Here is a 17,913-nt window from a genome sequence, read left to right as displayed (position 1 = left end):
AGAGCCTGTGCATTCTCTTCTGTATGTACGATACAGAAGTATGTATGAATGTATGTATGTATGAAAGTAGGTATGTATGAATGAGGTGGTGGGAAAGGCTTAGGAGCCATGGTTCTGCCATGTCATGCAGCTACTGGATCACAACCCTCATTAGGCCAGCTAATCCATAGCTTTTCAGACCTTTGTTAAAAAAACAAACTTCCTCATTGGTAGTGATGAGGAAGGGAGTTAAATAGGAGATATTATACAATCACATTCAAGCAAGGATCAGAGTCTCATTCCTGTGTGCTGACTTCTAATGGAATGAGCAACGAGGGTCTTCCAAAACTGTTGCTGCTCCTATGTTCAATGGTTTCCTCCAATAAGTGCTATTCTAAAGGCCTAGTATGTGTCCTGTGTAGTCACGTGGTTTTGCTCTGTTATTCAACTGTATGAATATGCTGACATTATTTATTCATTCTTCTGTTGCTGAGCATCTAGGTTATTTGCTCTCTGTGGCAGTGACATGCAATGCTGCCATGAACATTATTGTATATTTATCCTGGTACTCATAAGCACAAATTTATCTACTAGATATCCTAAGTGTGGAATTGTGGGATCATAGGGCATATATATCTTCAAATTTTAAAGATAATACCTACAAGTTTTCCAGAGGGGTTGTACCAATTGACATCCCCCACTATTGTGGGAATTCATACACATTGCTCAACCTTGCTCACATTGCTCAGTCAATCCTTGCTAACATTTAATATTGCTGACTAATTCATTGTAACCAATCTGTGTAGTGTAGTGTAGTGTAGTGTAGTGTAGTATTTCATTGTTTTTTTAGCCTTTTGTGAAGTGTTTTTTCAAATCTTTCCCTCATTTTTTTTCTTTTTTGTCATCTTTTAAATATTTTCTGTTGCTATTCTTTGTATATGCTGGATAATTTTTCTTTCTCAATTTTGTGTTACAAAATCTTTTTGTTGATTGTCTTTTTAAAACTAAACTTAATATTTTTAGATAAATGTAGATATACATACATGAGAAATAATAGAGAAATAGCCCACATACTCTTTATCCAGTTTCTTTCAATGGTACCATCTCACAAAACTATACCACACTATCACAACCAGATTACTGACATTAATAGAATTAAGATACAGAACAATTCCCATCCCCACAAGGGTTCCTAATTTTGCTCTTTTACAGCCACACCTACTTCCCTCCTGTCCCTACTTCCTTTTTATTATAATTTCCTTCTCTGCTGGCTTTGGGTTTATTTTGCCCTTCTTTTTCTTGGTTCTTCAGGTAGGAGCATAGATTACTCATTTGAGACTTCTTTTTTTCTAATTTATGTATTTAGTGTTGTAAATTTTCCTTTCAGCACAGCCTTAGATGTGACCCACATCTGCATTTTATATGTTGTATTTGCATTTCATTTAGTTCAATGTATGTTTAAAATTTACCTTGAGATTTGTTCTTTGACCCATAGATTATTTGAAGAGGGTTGTTTAGTTTCCAATATTTTTTTTTTTTTAAGATTTTATTTATGTGAGAGAGCACAAGCAGGGGGAGCTGCAGGCAGAGGGAGAGGTAGAAACAGGCTCCTGGCTGAGCAGGAGTGAGCCTCAAACCCAGGACACTGGGATCATGACCTGAGCTGAAGGCAGTTAGCTGAATGAGACACCTAGGCACCCCAGTTTCCAAATATTTGTAGATTTTCATCTACAGTTGAAACAAGGAAACAATGGCTTTGAATCACACTGTGGACCAGATGGATTTAAGAGATATATCCAGAGCATTTCATCCTAAAGCAGCATACACATTCTTTTTGAGTGCACATGGGATATCCTTCATAATAGATCACATAGTGGGTCACAAATCAAACCTCAAAGTACAAAAAGACTGAGATCATGCCATGCATACTTTCAAACTACAACGCTATGAAACTTGAAGTCAATCACAAGAAAAAGTTTGGAAAGACCACAAATATATGGAGGTTAAAGAACATCCTGTTAAAGAATGAATGGGTTAACCATTCTCAAATAACCTAATCTTACACCTAAAGGAGTTAGAAAAGGAAATAAAGCCTTAAAAAAATAAAAATAAAGCCTTAAAAAGCCTAAAGTCAGCAGAATAAGGGAAATAATAAAGTTTAGAGCAGAAATTTAAAAAATGGAAACAAAAAAGCCTCATAGAACAGATCAATGAAACTAAGAGCTGATTCTTTGAGAGGATTAATAAACTTGATGAACCCCTAGCCAGATTTATCAAAAAGAAAAGAGAAAGGATCCAAATAAGTAAAATCCAAATGAAAGAGGAGTGATCACAACCAACACCACAGAAATACAAATAATTATTAGAGGCTATTATGAAAAATTATATGCCAACAAACTAGGCAATCTGGAAGAAATAGATAAATTCCTAGAAACATACAAACTGCCAAAACTGAAACAGGAAGAAATAGAAAATTTCAACAGACCTATAAGTAGCAAAGAAATGGAATCAGTAATCAAAAATCTCCCCACAAACAAAAGTCCAGGGCCAGATGGCATCCCAGGGGAATTCTAGCAGGCATTTAAAGAAGAGTTAATACCTCTTCTTCTCAAACTGTTAGAGAAAAATAGAAATGGAAGGAAAACCTTTTAAAAGATTACTAGCTGCTCTTTGAAAGGTAAATTTGGGGAATGGTAAACTGGAAGTAGGGAGATTCTCTTGGAGTCTACTGAAGTAACTATCTTAAGCCTTACTATGGAAGTACTAAGCAGTTGGTACCTTCAGAGATGATTAGAAGCCTCGAGGGTATTGAAATATACCAAGAGGATGACTAGCAGGAATGGACGGGAAGTGGGGGGGGGGGACGGGGGCAGGAGCGGGGGCGGGGGATGATGCAAAGGAGAGGGAGGAGTCAAGAAGAGAGCGTTGGTTTCAGGTCTTACCATTTAACAATTTGGAGCCACAGGAGGTCGGTCAGATTTGAAGGAAAAGAATTCAGCATAAGGTATATTGAGTTTGAGGTGTCTAAACAGCATGACAAGTCAGATAAAGATGACCAGCAGGCAACTAGATACAACGGTTTAAGAGCTCAGAAACGACATCAGAGCTACACAAATAGCTGGAGAGGGTTGCCTGGGTAGCTCAGTGGTTGAGCATCTGCTTTTGGCTCTGGTTGTGATCCCAGAGTCCTGGGATGTAGTCCCACAGGGGGCTCCCTGTAGGGAACATGCGTCTCCCTCTGCCTAGGTCTCTGTGCATCTCATGAATAAATAAATAAAATTAAAAAAATAAAAGAAATAGCTGGCGGAATCAAAGATGAAATAAACAAAACTAAAACAGGCCCATTGTTTGAAGTAGGTTGGGGGGGAAAAAGACAAGAAAAAAAGTAAAAAAAAAAAAAAAAAAAGGGAGAGATAATCTGTAAATAACTTGGCTACAAAAAAGTTAATGCCTAAACTAAATGACGAACAAGAACTAAGCTTATGCCCAAGTTATTTTTATAAGCAGCAAAATAAAGAGAGCATACTTCCAGACACACACTTGAAACGCGGTGGTGACCTGAGCTCGGATGGGGGGCGGTCGGAGTAAACTTAGCCTGGCGGTGGGGGAGAGACCTGAGGCCACGCCCCCGCCGCCCCGGCCACGCCCCCCGGCCTCGCCCGCGCCGCGGCCTCCAGCGCCTCCTCAAACCCGGCGTCCATTTTGAGAGACGCTGGTCTTTTCCAGTGGAGAAGTCGTATTTGTGTTTGAGGCTTTGAAGTCGCCGTAAGTAGTGTGTCCAGCTCTGTGCTCCCCTCCTTAAGCATCTCCAGGAGTGGAAGGCTTCGTACATATTACCGAGTTGGCGGCCAGGCCTCAGGCCCTCGTGCCCCGGCAGCGCAGTGGGGGCGGTGAGCTGGTGCCATCGCCGCCTCAGAGGAGGAAGCCGAGACCGCAGGGCCCTCAGGCCGGGCAGGCCCAGGGCCTCCGCTGCGCCCCGGGGCGGGCCTGCGTTCGTTCGCCCCGCAACTCCCTGCAGGTGTGAGGGGCTCGGCCGTCCCTCCCCTCCTCGGCTCTCCTGGCCCAGTGCTGCCTGGGTTCAGCGCCTGCAAATGTTGTCTCTTGCCCCGTTTCCTCGTGGAGGGCGCCTGAGTCTCGTTCTAGGTTCTCCATCCTGGCAAGCAGGCCCTGGCGTTTGACCGAAGCACGAGGTAGATGGTGGTGCCCTTTGCTATGATGGGACAGGCTTCAGAAGGAATAGGTTTGGAAAGTTGGGTTTGGGATATATTTTGAGATGTTTGGGAGAAATCCCAGTGGAGATTTTGCAGGCTGCAGGATATATGGGTTTGGAAATCAAGAGGAGAGGTTTGGAAGGGGAACAATGTTTTGATCTTTCCCTAAATGGTACTGAACTTCAAGGATCTGTAGGTACGTGGGAAATGGCTGTGGTAATGATTCTGAAAATGCTGCCTGTAATTCAGTATTCAAGCAGTTTACCACCCTCCCAGTCACAGGGCTTCTGTTCTTGGGCATATCAATATTTGCAGTTGGTCACACCAAATTCATGGAGTTTGATCATCAGCCAATTCAGGCTTCTCATTTCCGTTGTGATTATTTTCCTTTGACCCATGGGGTCCCCCCCCCTTTATATATTGTTTAATTTCCAAGTGTGGATTTTTATAGTTATTTTTTTCTTACTGATTTCTGGCTGAATTGTGCTGTAGTCAGAAAATATGCTCTGTAAGATACCAATTCTTAAAAGTTTATTAAAACCAATTGTGTGGTTCAATATACGACTTTCAATAAATGTTCCAATTCCAATGGAATGTATATTCTGCAGTCATTGAGTGTTTTATACATGTTAATTAAGATTAGTTCATTGGGACGCCTGGTGGCTCAGCGGTTGAGCGTCTGCCTTGGGCCCCAGGCATGGTCCTGGGGCCCCGGACCTGGTCATCGAGCTCCCTGCATGGAGCCTGCTTCTCCGTCTGCCTGTGTCTCTGCCTCTCTCTGTGTGTCTCTTGTGAATAAATAAATAAAATCTTAAAAAAAAAATTAGTTAATCAAGTTGTTAAAACCTTTTAGACTTTTTTGTCTGGTTATTATATTATTATTGAGAGAATATAAATTAATATATTTTTTATTCAGAGAAGTATGCTAAATCTCCCACCATGATTGTAGTTTTGTCTGTTTCTCCTGTAGAAGCCATTTGATTGGGTGCCCATAAATGGGAAATTATTTTTTAAGTCATTTTGCATCATGGTGAAAGGTCTTTCTTTGTCTTTTTGCCTCAAGCAAAAAACAAGGTCTTTTGATCTGCTGGTAACTAGTGAGGTAGACTGCATCATTTGACTCCAATTCCTACCCTTCCTTTCTCTTTTATGTTCCTGGTAATTTTTTAAAATATATTTTTGAAAGATTTTATGTATTTATTTGAGAGCGAGCAACACATGTGCATGAACAGGGTGGGAGGGAGCGGGAAAAGCAGACTCCTCGCTAAGCAGGGAGTGGGACGTGGGGCTTGATCCTAGGAGCCTGGGATCATGACCTAAGCCAAAGGAAGCCACCAGCCACCTGAGCCACCCAGGTGCCCCCATATTCCTGTTAATTTTTTTTTTTCCTGGTAATTTTTGATTGAATAGTTGGCATTGAGAATTTGGTTTTTTGGCTACTTGTATTTTTTTTTTTTTTTTTTTTTTAATTCTGATCTTTGTTTCAGAAGAGATCCAAGTTACTTGGAAACATTTTGACAATTTTGAAGCTACTTTTTAAACTTTGGACCGGCCATAATCCTAGTAGCCTTTAATGTAGACCTAATTTTTTTTTCACCCTTTTTTCTACTATTGAGGCAATACCCTTCTGAGTATGCTTCCTAGTGCCTCATGGATTATGAGGCTTTTCTGCTCTAGAGAAAACACCAACTATTCCCAGCCTTTTGTGAGCTCTTTTGTCTAAGCACCTTGTTTTATGTGGTTCTTTCTGTAGTGTCAGATAATTTCTTCACACCCATGTACTGATTTGTATTCAGTTGGTGACTCAGGGGAAGACATAGGGGTTGGTGCTTTTCCTTCCCCAAACTCCCATTTCTGTCTGCTCAGTTCAGGGATACTGCCAGGATTCACCTACATTCTCATTCCCAGTGCTTCATCCTGGAAACTATCCAGATTGCATATATAATACTCACTTCCTTTGTTTCTTCTCTCTCAAGAATGGCTATCGTTCACTGCCTGTTGTCCACTGTGTGAAAACTGTTCTTTCATATTTTCCCCATGTTTTTAGTCACTTAAGTTGGGAAGGTTACTCCAGTCCCTCTTATTCCCATTTTTGCCAGAGGTGTACATTCAGACTATGCACTGTGAACTACAACACACTTAACTACAACACTGCTTTTCACAGAAAAACTAAGTGGAGCACAACAAAGTTTTCAGGAGCAGAGATGATTGCCTGGGATCAGGCCCTTTAAGACTTCTTGTTTGTTTATTCTTAAATAGTTTTCAGGGGTTTTTTTTGGCCATTCATTCCACACATTCTCTGAGAGTATCCTATTACAGTAGGGTGAGAAAATTCAGTAGTGACAGCTAGACATCCCTCAATATCCTTTTCTTTTCTTTCTTTTTTTCTAGTAAGAAAACCTCTGTCAGTGAAATGCATGTTCAATTTTTGTCAGTGTCCTTAAAATAAGGGGGAACATCCTTTGTTCTTCTCCCTTTCTCCTAGTTGGAATTTAGCATGGTAGCATGTAACTTGAGCATCCATTTTTGGATGCTGATGAGGAACCCCTGTGCTGCAGTGGAACAGCAAGATGGAAGATATCAGGGTTCTTAAGGACATTGTGAAGCTACATACCGCATAGTTTCTGAAATATTTTTGTTGGCAAAAGAAAAAACAAACTTGTCATATTTTGGCCATTGCTATTTTGAATATTCCATCATTTAAATTGAGGCTAATGCTAACTAATTCCACATGGGAAAAGAGCAAAAGGGAAGGGGCAGCCAGGCAGCTGTGTATCTGAGTCACTTATTAGTCGGTGGTTGTATTTTTCACATACCTCACCCATGCCTCTTAGGTTCTCAAGTTATTTCAGGAGCATATTACAAATATTGAAAAAACACATGTGTATATGTTATCTAATAAGATGCTTTCAGCATTTATTAGTTGTCCAGGACAGAGAATATGGTCCCACTTTAGAGGTGAAAAAAAAACTAAACCTTAGATAGCTCATGACTGCACTAAGTACTCAACAAGTTAGGGGAAAAGGTAGGGTGAAGCTCTACTCATCTGCCCTGAATCCAGTGCATTATCCTAGATTATAAACTTTTAAAATCTATCAATTTTTGATGGAATTTTCTGTATGACAGTGAGGTAGGAAACATTTGAAGGAGCTATTAGATCCTAATCATTTTATTTGTCATTTCAGCAAGAGGGTGAACCATGCTTAAGGCCAACAGGGTTGAACCTGGGAGTAGCCAGAAGAATAGAAGTCTGAAAGAGCGTAATCCATGTGTCCTGTGCACCTGCAACCGACAATGCTACATCACCTTGATTACTGGTTGCTATACCTGCGAGTGGCAAGTCAAACAGGAGAAAATGTCTAGACCTGGACCCTGCTGCTGCTCTTGGGTACAGAGAGATGGGAAGGAGTAGGACCATACTTTCTCAAATGTGGGGAACATGGGCTGGTTCCTGGCCCTATGAGGGATCATTAGAGTCCCCAGGCCTGGGCATAGTAGAGCTCTAGTTCTCTGATGAAAAGCCTGCTACAAGTCTGGAGCCAAAATTAACCTTACAGAAACACATGCTTGTTTTCTTCATTTTCTTTCACTTTTATTCTTCTCCTTTTTCTTACTAAATCTTTTTTTTTCTTACTAAATCTTTTATGTCATTTATTTACTCATTGATTTACTTTTGCTTTTATTCATTTAGTAAATTTTGAAGAAGAAGTTTAGGTGTAGTTAGATGTTTTTGACTAGGAATTACAGGAATGCTTGAATCTTAAATTCTCTCTTCATGGTGAGTTTCCCAAAGGAGTTATGTTTATGAGAAAAATAATAGCAAGTAGGAAACAAGGTATTCCTTTATTATTGGTCAGGCTAATGCCTATTTTCCCTAATGAAAAACTTTAGTAAGGCTGAGTTGTGGCATGTGACCTAATCTTATTGAAGCCTCTTATTTTAAATTCTAAGCCATATGTTGGGATCCTCTGGTGGACTATTTGATATAAGAGACCAAGTGATGAGCACACTGAAGTGATAAGAGGAGGGCCACATCATGTACCTTCATGTACTTGTAAATGCAGTCCAGCCAAAGTCTGAGATTCTGACCATTTAGATCACTAGTTTCTTATATGTAAAGTGGGGAGCACAAGCAAAGGGGTAGTAATGGGAAGCTTGCCTAGATTAGGAGACGTGTTCTACTCTTTCCTATATCTTACCTTCCTAGACAGTCTATTAGTTTATAGTTTATACAGACTAGTTTATATACTAATGTCTAGGAATGAAGAACTGCCTTAGATATGGTTCCTGCTCTCAAGCAATTCATAGTCTATTGGAGGAAGAGACCAGCATGATGCAATCTTAAATTCTAAGAGTATTTGTGTGTGTGTATGTGTATATATACATACATGCTTCCATGTGCCAAGGGAGAGGCTGAAAACAACTTCTTATAGAAGGCAAGAGGTGATTAAGAACTGGGTAGCTAAGCATAGGGGATGGCAGAAGCAATAGTATTGAGGAGTCAAGGGGCATTGGTATAAGGTTTATTTTAGGTGGAAAGGAGGTTACAAATGGAGAAGTGATGGGAAGTGAAGCCAGAGAGGGAGATGGGACCAATGTTGTGTGGTTTTAAGAATTTGACTTCTATCATGTAGACGATAGAGAGTCCCTAAAGATTTTAAACTGATGTTCCTGATCTATGTTTTGGAATGATTGTTTGATCATGTGGGGGATGGATTGGAAGGTACAAACAAGGGAGGAGATGTCTTTGCCTTCAAAGAGAAAATGATAGCAGTATTTAATTAAGGTAAGAGATGTTGGTGGTCTAGATTAGATAGTGATGGTAAATATGGAGAAGAGTGAACTGATTCAACAGAAACTTATTACTGGGATCCCTGGGTGGCGCAGCGGTTTGGCGCCTGCCTTTGGCCCAGGGCGGATCCTGGAGACCGGGGATCGAATCCCACGTCTGGCTCCCGGTGCATGGAGCCTGCTTCTCCCTCTGCCTGTGTCTCTGCCTCTCTCTCTCTCTCTCTCTCTGTGTGTGTGACTATCATAAATAAATAAAAATTAAAAAAAAAAAAAAGAAACTTATTACTTAGGATTGAGGAAGTAAGTTACATGAGAGTTACTATGTAATAAGAAAGAAAAGGGAGGCTTCATGGGCAGGGTGACATTTGAGGCAGTGTGTGTAATGGAAAAATCCTTGGACTAGAGCCTGGGAGAATGTTTGAGTACTAATTCCCACTCTGCCTTTGGCTGATGATTTGAGATCTCTGAGCCTCTCTATAGTTAGAGAATTGAATGAGATAATTCCTAAGGTCCCTAGATAATTCTCAAGGCCCCATTTTCGCTCAGGGGAAGGAGCAAAGCATGTAGCATAAGAACTAAAATCTTGTGTTATGAGAAAAGACTACATGGATTCAGTTTATGGCTTTACCACGGACTATCTCCAAATTAGAGTTTTACCACTTGCGCAGGTTACTTGACAGCTAGTGCTTTAGATGCCTCATTAGAATAATGGAGATGGTAGGTATGCCTGGGTAGCTCAGTGGTTGAGCTTCTGCCTTCAGCTCAGGGCATGATCCTGGAGTCCTAGGATTGAGTCTCGCTTTGGATTCCCAGCAGGGAGCCTGCATCTCCCTTTGCCTATGTCTCTGCCTCTCTTTGTGTCTCTCATGAATAGACAAAATCTTAAAAAAAGAAAAAAGGAAGAAAAATGGAGATGGTTATAATAGTACCTACCAATAGGATTTGTTGTGGGAATGGAAGAAGTAATATATGGAAAACACTTAGAATTGGGCTTGGCACACAATTAGCCCTTAATAAATATTAGCTATTTTGTTACTCTTGGAAGTGATCTTTCATATACAGAAATATTGGTACAAGGGATTATGGGTAGAGGAAATGAGGTGGTCAGAGGTCGAGGAATAGAGAAACAGTGGTGTGTTTAGGGAAAAGTAAATTTCCAATGATGAATTAAGGACATGTAAAGCAATGGTAAGCAATAGGGTTGTAAAGTAATATTTTGATCAAATTATGAAGCATCTTTGTGTCAAGCTAAAGTATTTGAACTTTCCCTTGTAAATAGCGGGGAGCCTTTGAAAATGATTGAGGAAGAGGGGCAACAGTGAGAATCAAAACAAGGAAATGGATCTATTCAACAAAAACAAGTTAGTGGAACACTTCTGTTCCACAGTGAATAAGACAACTAAGGCCTCAACCTTCCTGCAGCTTATGAATCTAGTGGGATGAGTTAGTTAATAGACCATAAATGAAGAGAGATTATTTCAGATAGTGATAGGAGCTTTAAAGATATTAAATAAGAAACAGTGTTAGAATCTGGGGTGGGAGAGTGGTTGGAGAAGATCTCTTTGCAAAAGCGTCATGTGAACTGTCTCCTAAATGGAGATGTAGAGTCAGCCATGTGTGCAGCTGGGGGCAAAAGTATTCCAGGCAGAGGAACCAGAAAGTTCAAAAGTTTTGAAGTAGAAATGAATTTGGTCATATTATAGAAACAGAAAGAAGGCCAGTCTGGAGTTCAGAAATGGAATGTGTAGAATAAGATGAGGTCAGGGATGGACAAGGATTGATCATTGAGGACCTTGTGGGCCATGGCAGGCAGTTTGATGGTATGTTAATGCAACAGGAAGCTCTGGCAGGGTTTTGAGCAGGGGAATGACATTATCTGATACATGTTTCTAAAGTCCACATGAGATTTAGAAGATAGAGTAGGAGTGTAAAATCTGAATCAAAGATTTTGTGCTCTTCATCCTCCTACACCCAGAAAGTGCACCTTGATAGCTGTAATGTCTCTCATCTTTTTGGAATACAGTTCCTACATTTTCCATTTTATTTATTTTTATTTTTCACAGTAATGCCATAGTTTAGACAGGGCAAAGATTATCTGTCCAGTGTTAACAGATTAAATGCAGTGTTCTAAAGAGGCAGAATTCTTTTTTTTTTTTTTTAAGATTTTATTTATTTATTCATGGGTGGGGGGCCGGCAGAGACACAGGCAGAGGGAGAAGCAGACTCCACCCAGGGAGCCTGATGTGGGACTCGATCCCGGGTCTCCAGGATCACACCCTGGGCTGAAGGCGTTGTTAAACCGCTGAGCCACCCGGGCTGCCCTAAAGAGAGGCAGAATTCTTATTTAGGTGATACAGAAGTGTTAAGATTGTAACTCAGGTAGCAACGCAAACCTAATGTTCCCGGGAAGCATTTGGCAACCTCTAGCATGACTGGCTTGTGATGTGACTTTCAGTGAAGGAGGTTGCCTTCAAGGCTGTTTGAACACCTCCATAAAGATGTACTCCATCCTGGCTTTAGGCTCAGAGATCTGGGCAGTATCCCTGCTACTTCTTGGCTGTGTGGCTTTGAGTCAATTATTTCACTTCTCTGAGCTTTAGTTCTTCTGCAAAGTTAAGGATAATAATACCTAATTTATATGGCCATATTGAAAAATGAAGCAAATGAAAGTAGTTTTTGCAATTTCTAGCATTGTACTGGCACAAGGTAGCTACTCAAAAAAAGCTTTATTCCTTAACCTGTCCTCCATCCCCCAAATTTGGGCAGGTAAGTGACTAAATGAACTGATGAGTGATGACTGGATGAATTACTCAAAGATTGAGTCAGCGAACAAACATTTGGTAGATGAAGAGGTGGATTAATGCAACAGAGGGTTGTTAAGAGCTAGCTCCATTTAAGGAACTCTGCTGGATATTGCCAGGATGGAGGTGTGTAACAGTTTCTTAGAGAAGAAACTTTCTCACCAAATACAAAAAGATAAACATGTAATTGCAACTAAATGTAATAAATGTTATAAATAGGCTTATACAAAATTCCATAGGGGTAAGGAGAATACAGTGGTCACTCCAGTCTCCAGAAGATAATGTGCGGCATTGCAACTATACAGAACTTTGACAAGTTTATACAGATATTGCTGAAGTGACATGGATAAATGGAGCTGATTTATACTTTTTTCTTTTCCCAGAGAGAGCGATTATTTTACCCATTTGTGATTATTTCATTTTTCTTGTCTGTGATTTTGCTGTTCGTGTGGATAGAAACTTCAAATGAATACTTTGGCTTTGACTGGTGAGTTTCACTTTTTGTGTTTTCATTTGTATAGGGGCTCTTTGGTTTGCTGGCCACCTGAATTGTACCTCAGGCTGAAAAGATCTGGTGGTATAAGAGGAAGGGTCACAAAATTGGTCTTTTCCACAGTGGGTGGATGAGAGGCCTAACTCTGTGGTGGAGGAAGGATGCTCAGCACCCTCACTTATTTCACTTACCTTCCACATTTAGTCCAAATCTGGCTCAGTGGGAAGCTATTCAGATGACTCCCTGAAACCTTGTTCCCAGTCTTTTTGTCTGGGCTACTGATGCCTTATACTAGTTGGTCTTTGTGTTCTCTGTCCATGAACCCTCCTGTCTCTGCCTCACCTCTAGCCTCCCCCTCTTCCTTCTGTACCTAGGGAGCTTCCTAGGGCTCTGAACACAGAAATGGGTGTCCTTGGCATTCTTTCATGGCCACACTCTTCATACTGGATTGCTCACAGCAATTCCAGTTTCTTTGGTCTGGTGGTTGCAAATCTTACTCATTATTTGGTATTTGGGGGAGAAAGAGGTATGTTTGAATACGAGACTTTTAAAAAAATGGAATATAGTTGAGTTTTACTTTTATAGAATTAAAGTGTGTTTTCTTTTCTTTTTTTTTTCAAGGGAGGAGGGGAGAGAAGAGAGGAGGGGAGGGAGAGAGGGTTAGAGAGAGAGAGAATCTTAAGTAGGCTCCGTACAGCATGGAGCCAGAGGTGGGACTCAGTCTTGTGACCCTGAGGTCATGACCTGAGCCAAAATCAAGAGTTGGACAGTTAACCAGCTGAGCCATTTAGGCACCCCTGGTTTGTTATTTTAAATATAAAAACTTGAAAAATATAAAAATCAGCTTAGTCTTATTCTTGAGTGACAATTACTTGTTGGTATATTTCCCAGCCTTTTTTTCTACACTTATTTTTTTATATTATTGCACTCATACCATACATATATATAATTTTATTTTTCCTTTTCACTTAAAATAATTATAAACATTTTGAAAAAATTGTTAAAAACTGAACATCATTTAAAATAGTTTCAAAATATTTCATGATATGAAGATGCTGTAAAATACTTAACCACTTTGTATGTGGTTATGAATGTTTCTAATTTTCTTGTTTTTATGAAATAAGAGTGCAGAGAATAAGAGTTTGTATTCTGACTTAGGTCTTGGATAGATTCTCACAAGTAGCATTATTGAGCCAAGAAGAATAAACATTTTTAATATTCATTATGCCTATTGCTGAAGTACTTTCTCAAAAGATTGTAGTGATTTTCATTTGCAACAGAGGTATATGAGAGTTTCTTTGTTTTTGTTTTTGTTTTATAGAGAAAGAGAGCACACATGTGCATGTATTTGCCTGAGTTGGGGGGAGGGGGCAGAGGAAGAGGGAAAGGGAGAGAATCTTAAGCAGTTTCCACACCCAGCATGGGGCCAACTTGGGGCTCAGTTTTAACCACCCTGATATTATGACCTGAGCCGAGATCAAGAGTTGGATGCTCAATCAGCTGAGCCACCCAAGTGCCCCGAGAGTTTCTATTTTAACCTGTCATTGACAGCATTAATTATTCTATTTTGAATAATTTTTATTAATTTTATAGATAGAATTTGTTTTATTTTAATTTAATCATTAAGTGTTAAAAATAGTTTATTTTCTTTTTAGTTTTCTTCTTTGCCCATTATCTTGTGGGATTTTTAGTGATTTTTCTTGTCTGCTTATATGCAGTCTTTATGCATCAGTTCTAAGTTACTACAAAACACTTGAAATACAAAAATGTTTCATTTTTTTTTTAATTTTATTTATTTATGATAGTCACAGAGAAATAGAGAGAGAGAGAGAGAGAGAGGCAGAGACACAGCCAGAGGGAGAAGCAGGCTCCATGCACCGGGAGCCTGATGTGGGATTCGATCCCGGGTCTCCAGGATCGTGCTCTGGGCCAAGGCAGGCGCCAAACCGCTGCGCCACCCAGGGATCCCTGTTTCATTTCTTATATTTAGAATTTCCCAATTTTGGAAAACTTTTTATTGAGATATAATTTATTAGTTTCAGGTGTACAACATAATGATTTGGTATTGTATATATTGCAAGATGATCACCATTTTAATTAACATCCATCACCATTGTTACAAATTTTTTTCTTGTGATAACTTTTAAGATCTCTCTTCAGCAACTTTCAAATATATAATATTATTACGCCACTATGCTGTATATTACATGCTCAGGACTTACTTTCTAACTGGAAATTTGTACCTTTTTTTCTATTTACACCCATTTTACCTACCCCTCACTCCTTGCCCCTAGAAACCACCAATCTGTTTTCTGTGTCTGTGAGTTTAGTTTTTTTTTTTTTTTTAAGATTTCCTATAAGTGAGATCATATGATATCTTATCTTTCTTTGATTTATTTCACTTAGCATAATACTCTCAGGGTCCATCCATGCTGTTGCACATAGCAAGATCTCATTCTTTTTTATGGCTGAATAATATTCCATTGTGTATTTATACCATATTTTTCTTTATTAATCCATTGACAGACATTTAGGTTGTTTCCATATCTTGGCTATTATAAATAATGCTGCACTAAAGATGGGGGTGCATATATCTTCTTGAGTTACTGTTTTTATTTCTTTTGGATATCCCAAAGTGGAATTGGTAGGGTCACATGGTAGTTCCATTTTAAATTTTTTAAGGAACCTCCATACTGTTTTCCACAGTGGCTGTACCATTTTGCATTCCCACCAACAGTGCTCAAAGGTACCCTTTTTTCCACATCCTCACCAACATTTGTTATTTCTTGGCTTTTTGATAATAGCCATTCTAACAGGTGTCAGGTGATATCTCATTGTGAGTTTTGATTTGCATTTGCCTGATGATTAGTGATACTGAGCACCTTTTCCTATACCTGTTGGCCTGAATGTCTTTGGAAAAATGGTCAGGTCGTCTGTCCATTTTTTAGGCCTTTCATTCATTTTGAGTTTATCTTTGTATAAAAAAATGGTCTAGTTTCATTCTTCTACATGTGGCTGTCCAGTTTTCCTAGCACCATTTATTGAAGAAACTGTCCTTGATTTTTTTTATTAATTTTTTCACTATAACTTATTTTAAAGGTCTTGTGCTTTTATTTTCCACAACTCTGTATGCTGTGCTCACCGCAAGTACAGCTGTCACCATACAATGCTATTACGATACCATTGACTGTATACCCTATGCTGTAACTTTTATATACTTTATCACGTACCTCTTGGTGTATATGTCTTCTTTGGAAAAATGTCTGTTTATTACATCTCTTTCTCAATTCTAATTGGGTTATTTATTTGCTATTGAAATGTATGAGTTCTTGATGTATATTTGATATTAACCACTCACTCAAACACGTTTTGCAGATATTTTCTCCCTTTAAGTAGGTTGCCATTCATTTTGTTGATGCTTTCCTGTGCAGAAGCTTTTTAGTTTGATATAGTCCCACTTGTTTATTTTGTTGCCTTAGCTTTTGGTGTCAAATCCAAAAAAAATCATCACCAACATGGATGTCAAGAAACTCTTTGCTTATGTTTTCTTCTAGGAGTTTTATTATTTCAAATTTTACATTCAGACTTTAATAATCCATTTTGTGTATGGTATTACACAGTGGTCCAGTTTCATTCTTTTGGTTGTGGCTGTCCAGGTTATTGAGGAGACTGCCCTTTCCCTATTGTATATTCTTGGTTTTTGGCTTCTTTGCTGTAAATTTATTGACCATATATACACCTGGGCTCTTTATTCTGTTCCATTGATCTATATGTCTGTTTTTAATGCCCACACCATACTGTTTTGATTACAATGGCATTGTAATATAGTCTGAAATCAGGGCGTATCATGGCTCCAGCTTTGTTCTTTTTCCATATTGCTTTGGCTGTTCAAGGTCTTTTGTGGTTCCATAAAAATTTTAAGATTGTTCTATTTCTGTGAAAAATGCCTTTGGAATTTTGGTAGGAATTGAACTGAATCTACAGATGGCTTTGGGTAATATGAGAATTTTAATAATATTCTTTCAGTCATGAATGTAGGATATCTTTCCATTCATGTCTTCAATCTCTTTCCTCAGTGTCTTTTATTTTCCAGTAGGTAGGTCTTTAACTTCCTTGGTTAAATCTCTGCCTAGGTATTTTATTGTTGTTGATGCTAATGTAAATGGAATTTTTAAATTTCTTTTTCATATAATTCATTAGTAATGTACAGTAATGCTACTATTTTTGGGTGTTGATTCTGTCTCCTGCAACTTAACTGAATTTGCTAAATTAGATTTAATTGTTTTTTGGTGAAGTCTATATTTTCTATATATAAAATCATATAATCTGCAAATAGAGACATTTGTACTTCTTCCTTTCCAATTCTGTTTTTTTTTTTCTTGCCTGATTGCTTTGGCTGGGATTTCCAGTACTATGTTGAATAAGAGTGGTGAGAGTGTGTGCACCCTTGTCTTGTTCTTGATCTTAGAGGAAAAGCTTTCAACCTTTCACAATTAAGATATTCACTGTAGACTTGTCATATGTGTCCTTTATTATGTTAGGGTATAATTCTGTATTTTATTTATTGAGTTTTTTTCTTTCCAAATTTTTGTTTAAATTCCAGTTATCAGGGACACATGGGTGGTTCAGTGGTTGAGTGTCTAGACGCCTTTGGCTCAGCCTGTGATCCTGGGTTCCTGGATTGAGTCCCACATCGGGCTCCCTATGAGGAATCTCTCTGCCTCTGGCTTTCCTTCTGTATCTCTCATAAATAAATAATATCTTAAAAATTAATTAATTAATTCCACTTAACATGCAGTGTAAATTTAGTTTCAGATATAGAATTTAGTGATTCAGCACTTGCATATTATACCGAGTGCTCATCACAAACAGTGCCCTCCTTAATCCCCATCACCCACTTAACCCATTCCTCTCCAACTTCCCCTCTATTAACCATCAGTTTGTCCTCTATAGTTAGGAGTCTGTTTCTTGGTTTTCCTGTTGAGAGTTTTTATCATGAATAGATATTGAATTCTGTCAAATGCTATTTTTTCATCTATGGAGATGATCATATGATTTTTGTGTTTCATCATATTAATGTAGTGTATCGCACTTACTGTTTTGTGTATGTTCAACCTTCCTTACATTACTGGGATGAACCACTTGATCATGGTGTATGATCTTTTTAATGTGCTGTTAAATCTGGCTTCCTAATATTTTGTTGTGAATTTCTGCATCTATATTCATCTGGGATATTGGTCTATAGTTTTTTTAAATTATTTTTTATCTTATTTAAAATATTCTTTATTCAAATTCTATTTAGTTAACATATATTATTAGTTTCAGGGATAGAAATTAGTGATTAATTCGTTGCATATAACACCCAGGGCCTGTGGTTTTCATTTCTTGTAGTGTCCTTATCCAGCTTTGGTATCAGGGTAATTCTGGTTTTGTAAAATGAGTTTGGGAGTGTTCTTTCCTCTTTGGTTTTTAGAAGAGTTTGAGAGAGAATTGTGTTAATTCTTTAAATATTTGGTAAAATTCACCAGTTAAACAATCTGGTCCTGGGATTTTCTTGCTGGAAGGTTTTTGATTTCTGAGTCGGTCTTCTCAGTATAGGTCTGTTCAGATTTTCTATTTCTTCATAATTCATTCTTGG

General features: G+C 38.7%; 1 protein-coding gene across 19 annotated transcripts in view; it reads left to right on the top strand.

The window, feature by feature from the left end:
* Positions 1-3,612: 3,612 nt before the first annotated feature.
* The window catches only part of GDPD4 (glycerophosphodiester phosphodiesterase domain containing 4), a 119,910-nt gene continuing 105,609 nt past the window's right edge, over positions 3,613-17,913 (top strand). For 11 of the 19 annotated variants that reach the window (XR_012015714.1, XR_012015712.1, XR_012015713.1 and 8 more), the window contains exons 1-3: positions 3,613-3,744; positions 7,376-7,578; positions 12,166-12,269. Coding sequence is in view for 6 of the 19 variants with exons in the window: in XM_072794749.1 (XP_072650850.1) it covers positions 7,390-7,578; positions 12,166-12,269 (293 nt within the window). In the remaining 13 variants the exon portion in view is untranslated. The other 8 variants (XR_012015722.1, XR_012015719.1, XR_012015718.1 and 5 more) reach the window with 5 other exon arrangements.

Source organism: Canis lupus, chromosome 23 (assembly GCF_048164855.1).
Source record: "Canis lupus baileyi chromosome 23, mCanLup2.hap1, whole genome shotgun sequence".
NCBI lineage: Eukaryota > Metazoa > Chordata > Mammalia > Carnivora > Canidae > Canis > Canis lupus.
Note: the sequence above shows the minus strand (reverse complement) of the source record. Positions and strands in the feature narration are given on the sequence as shown.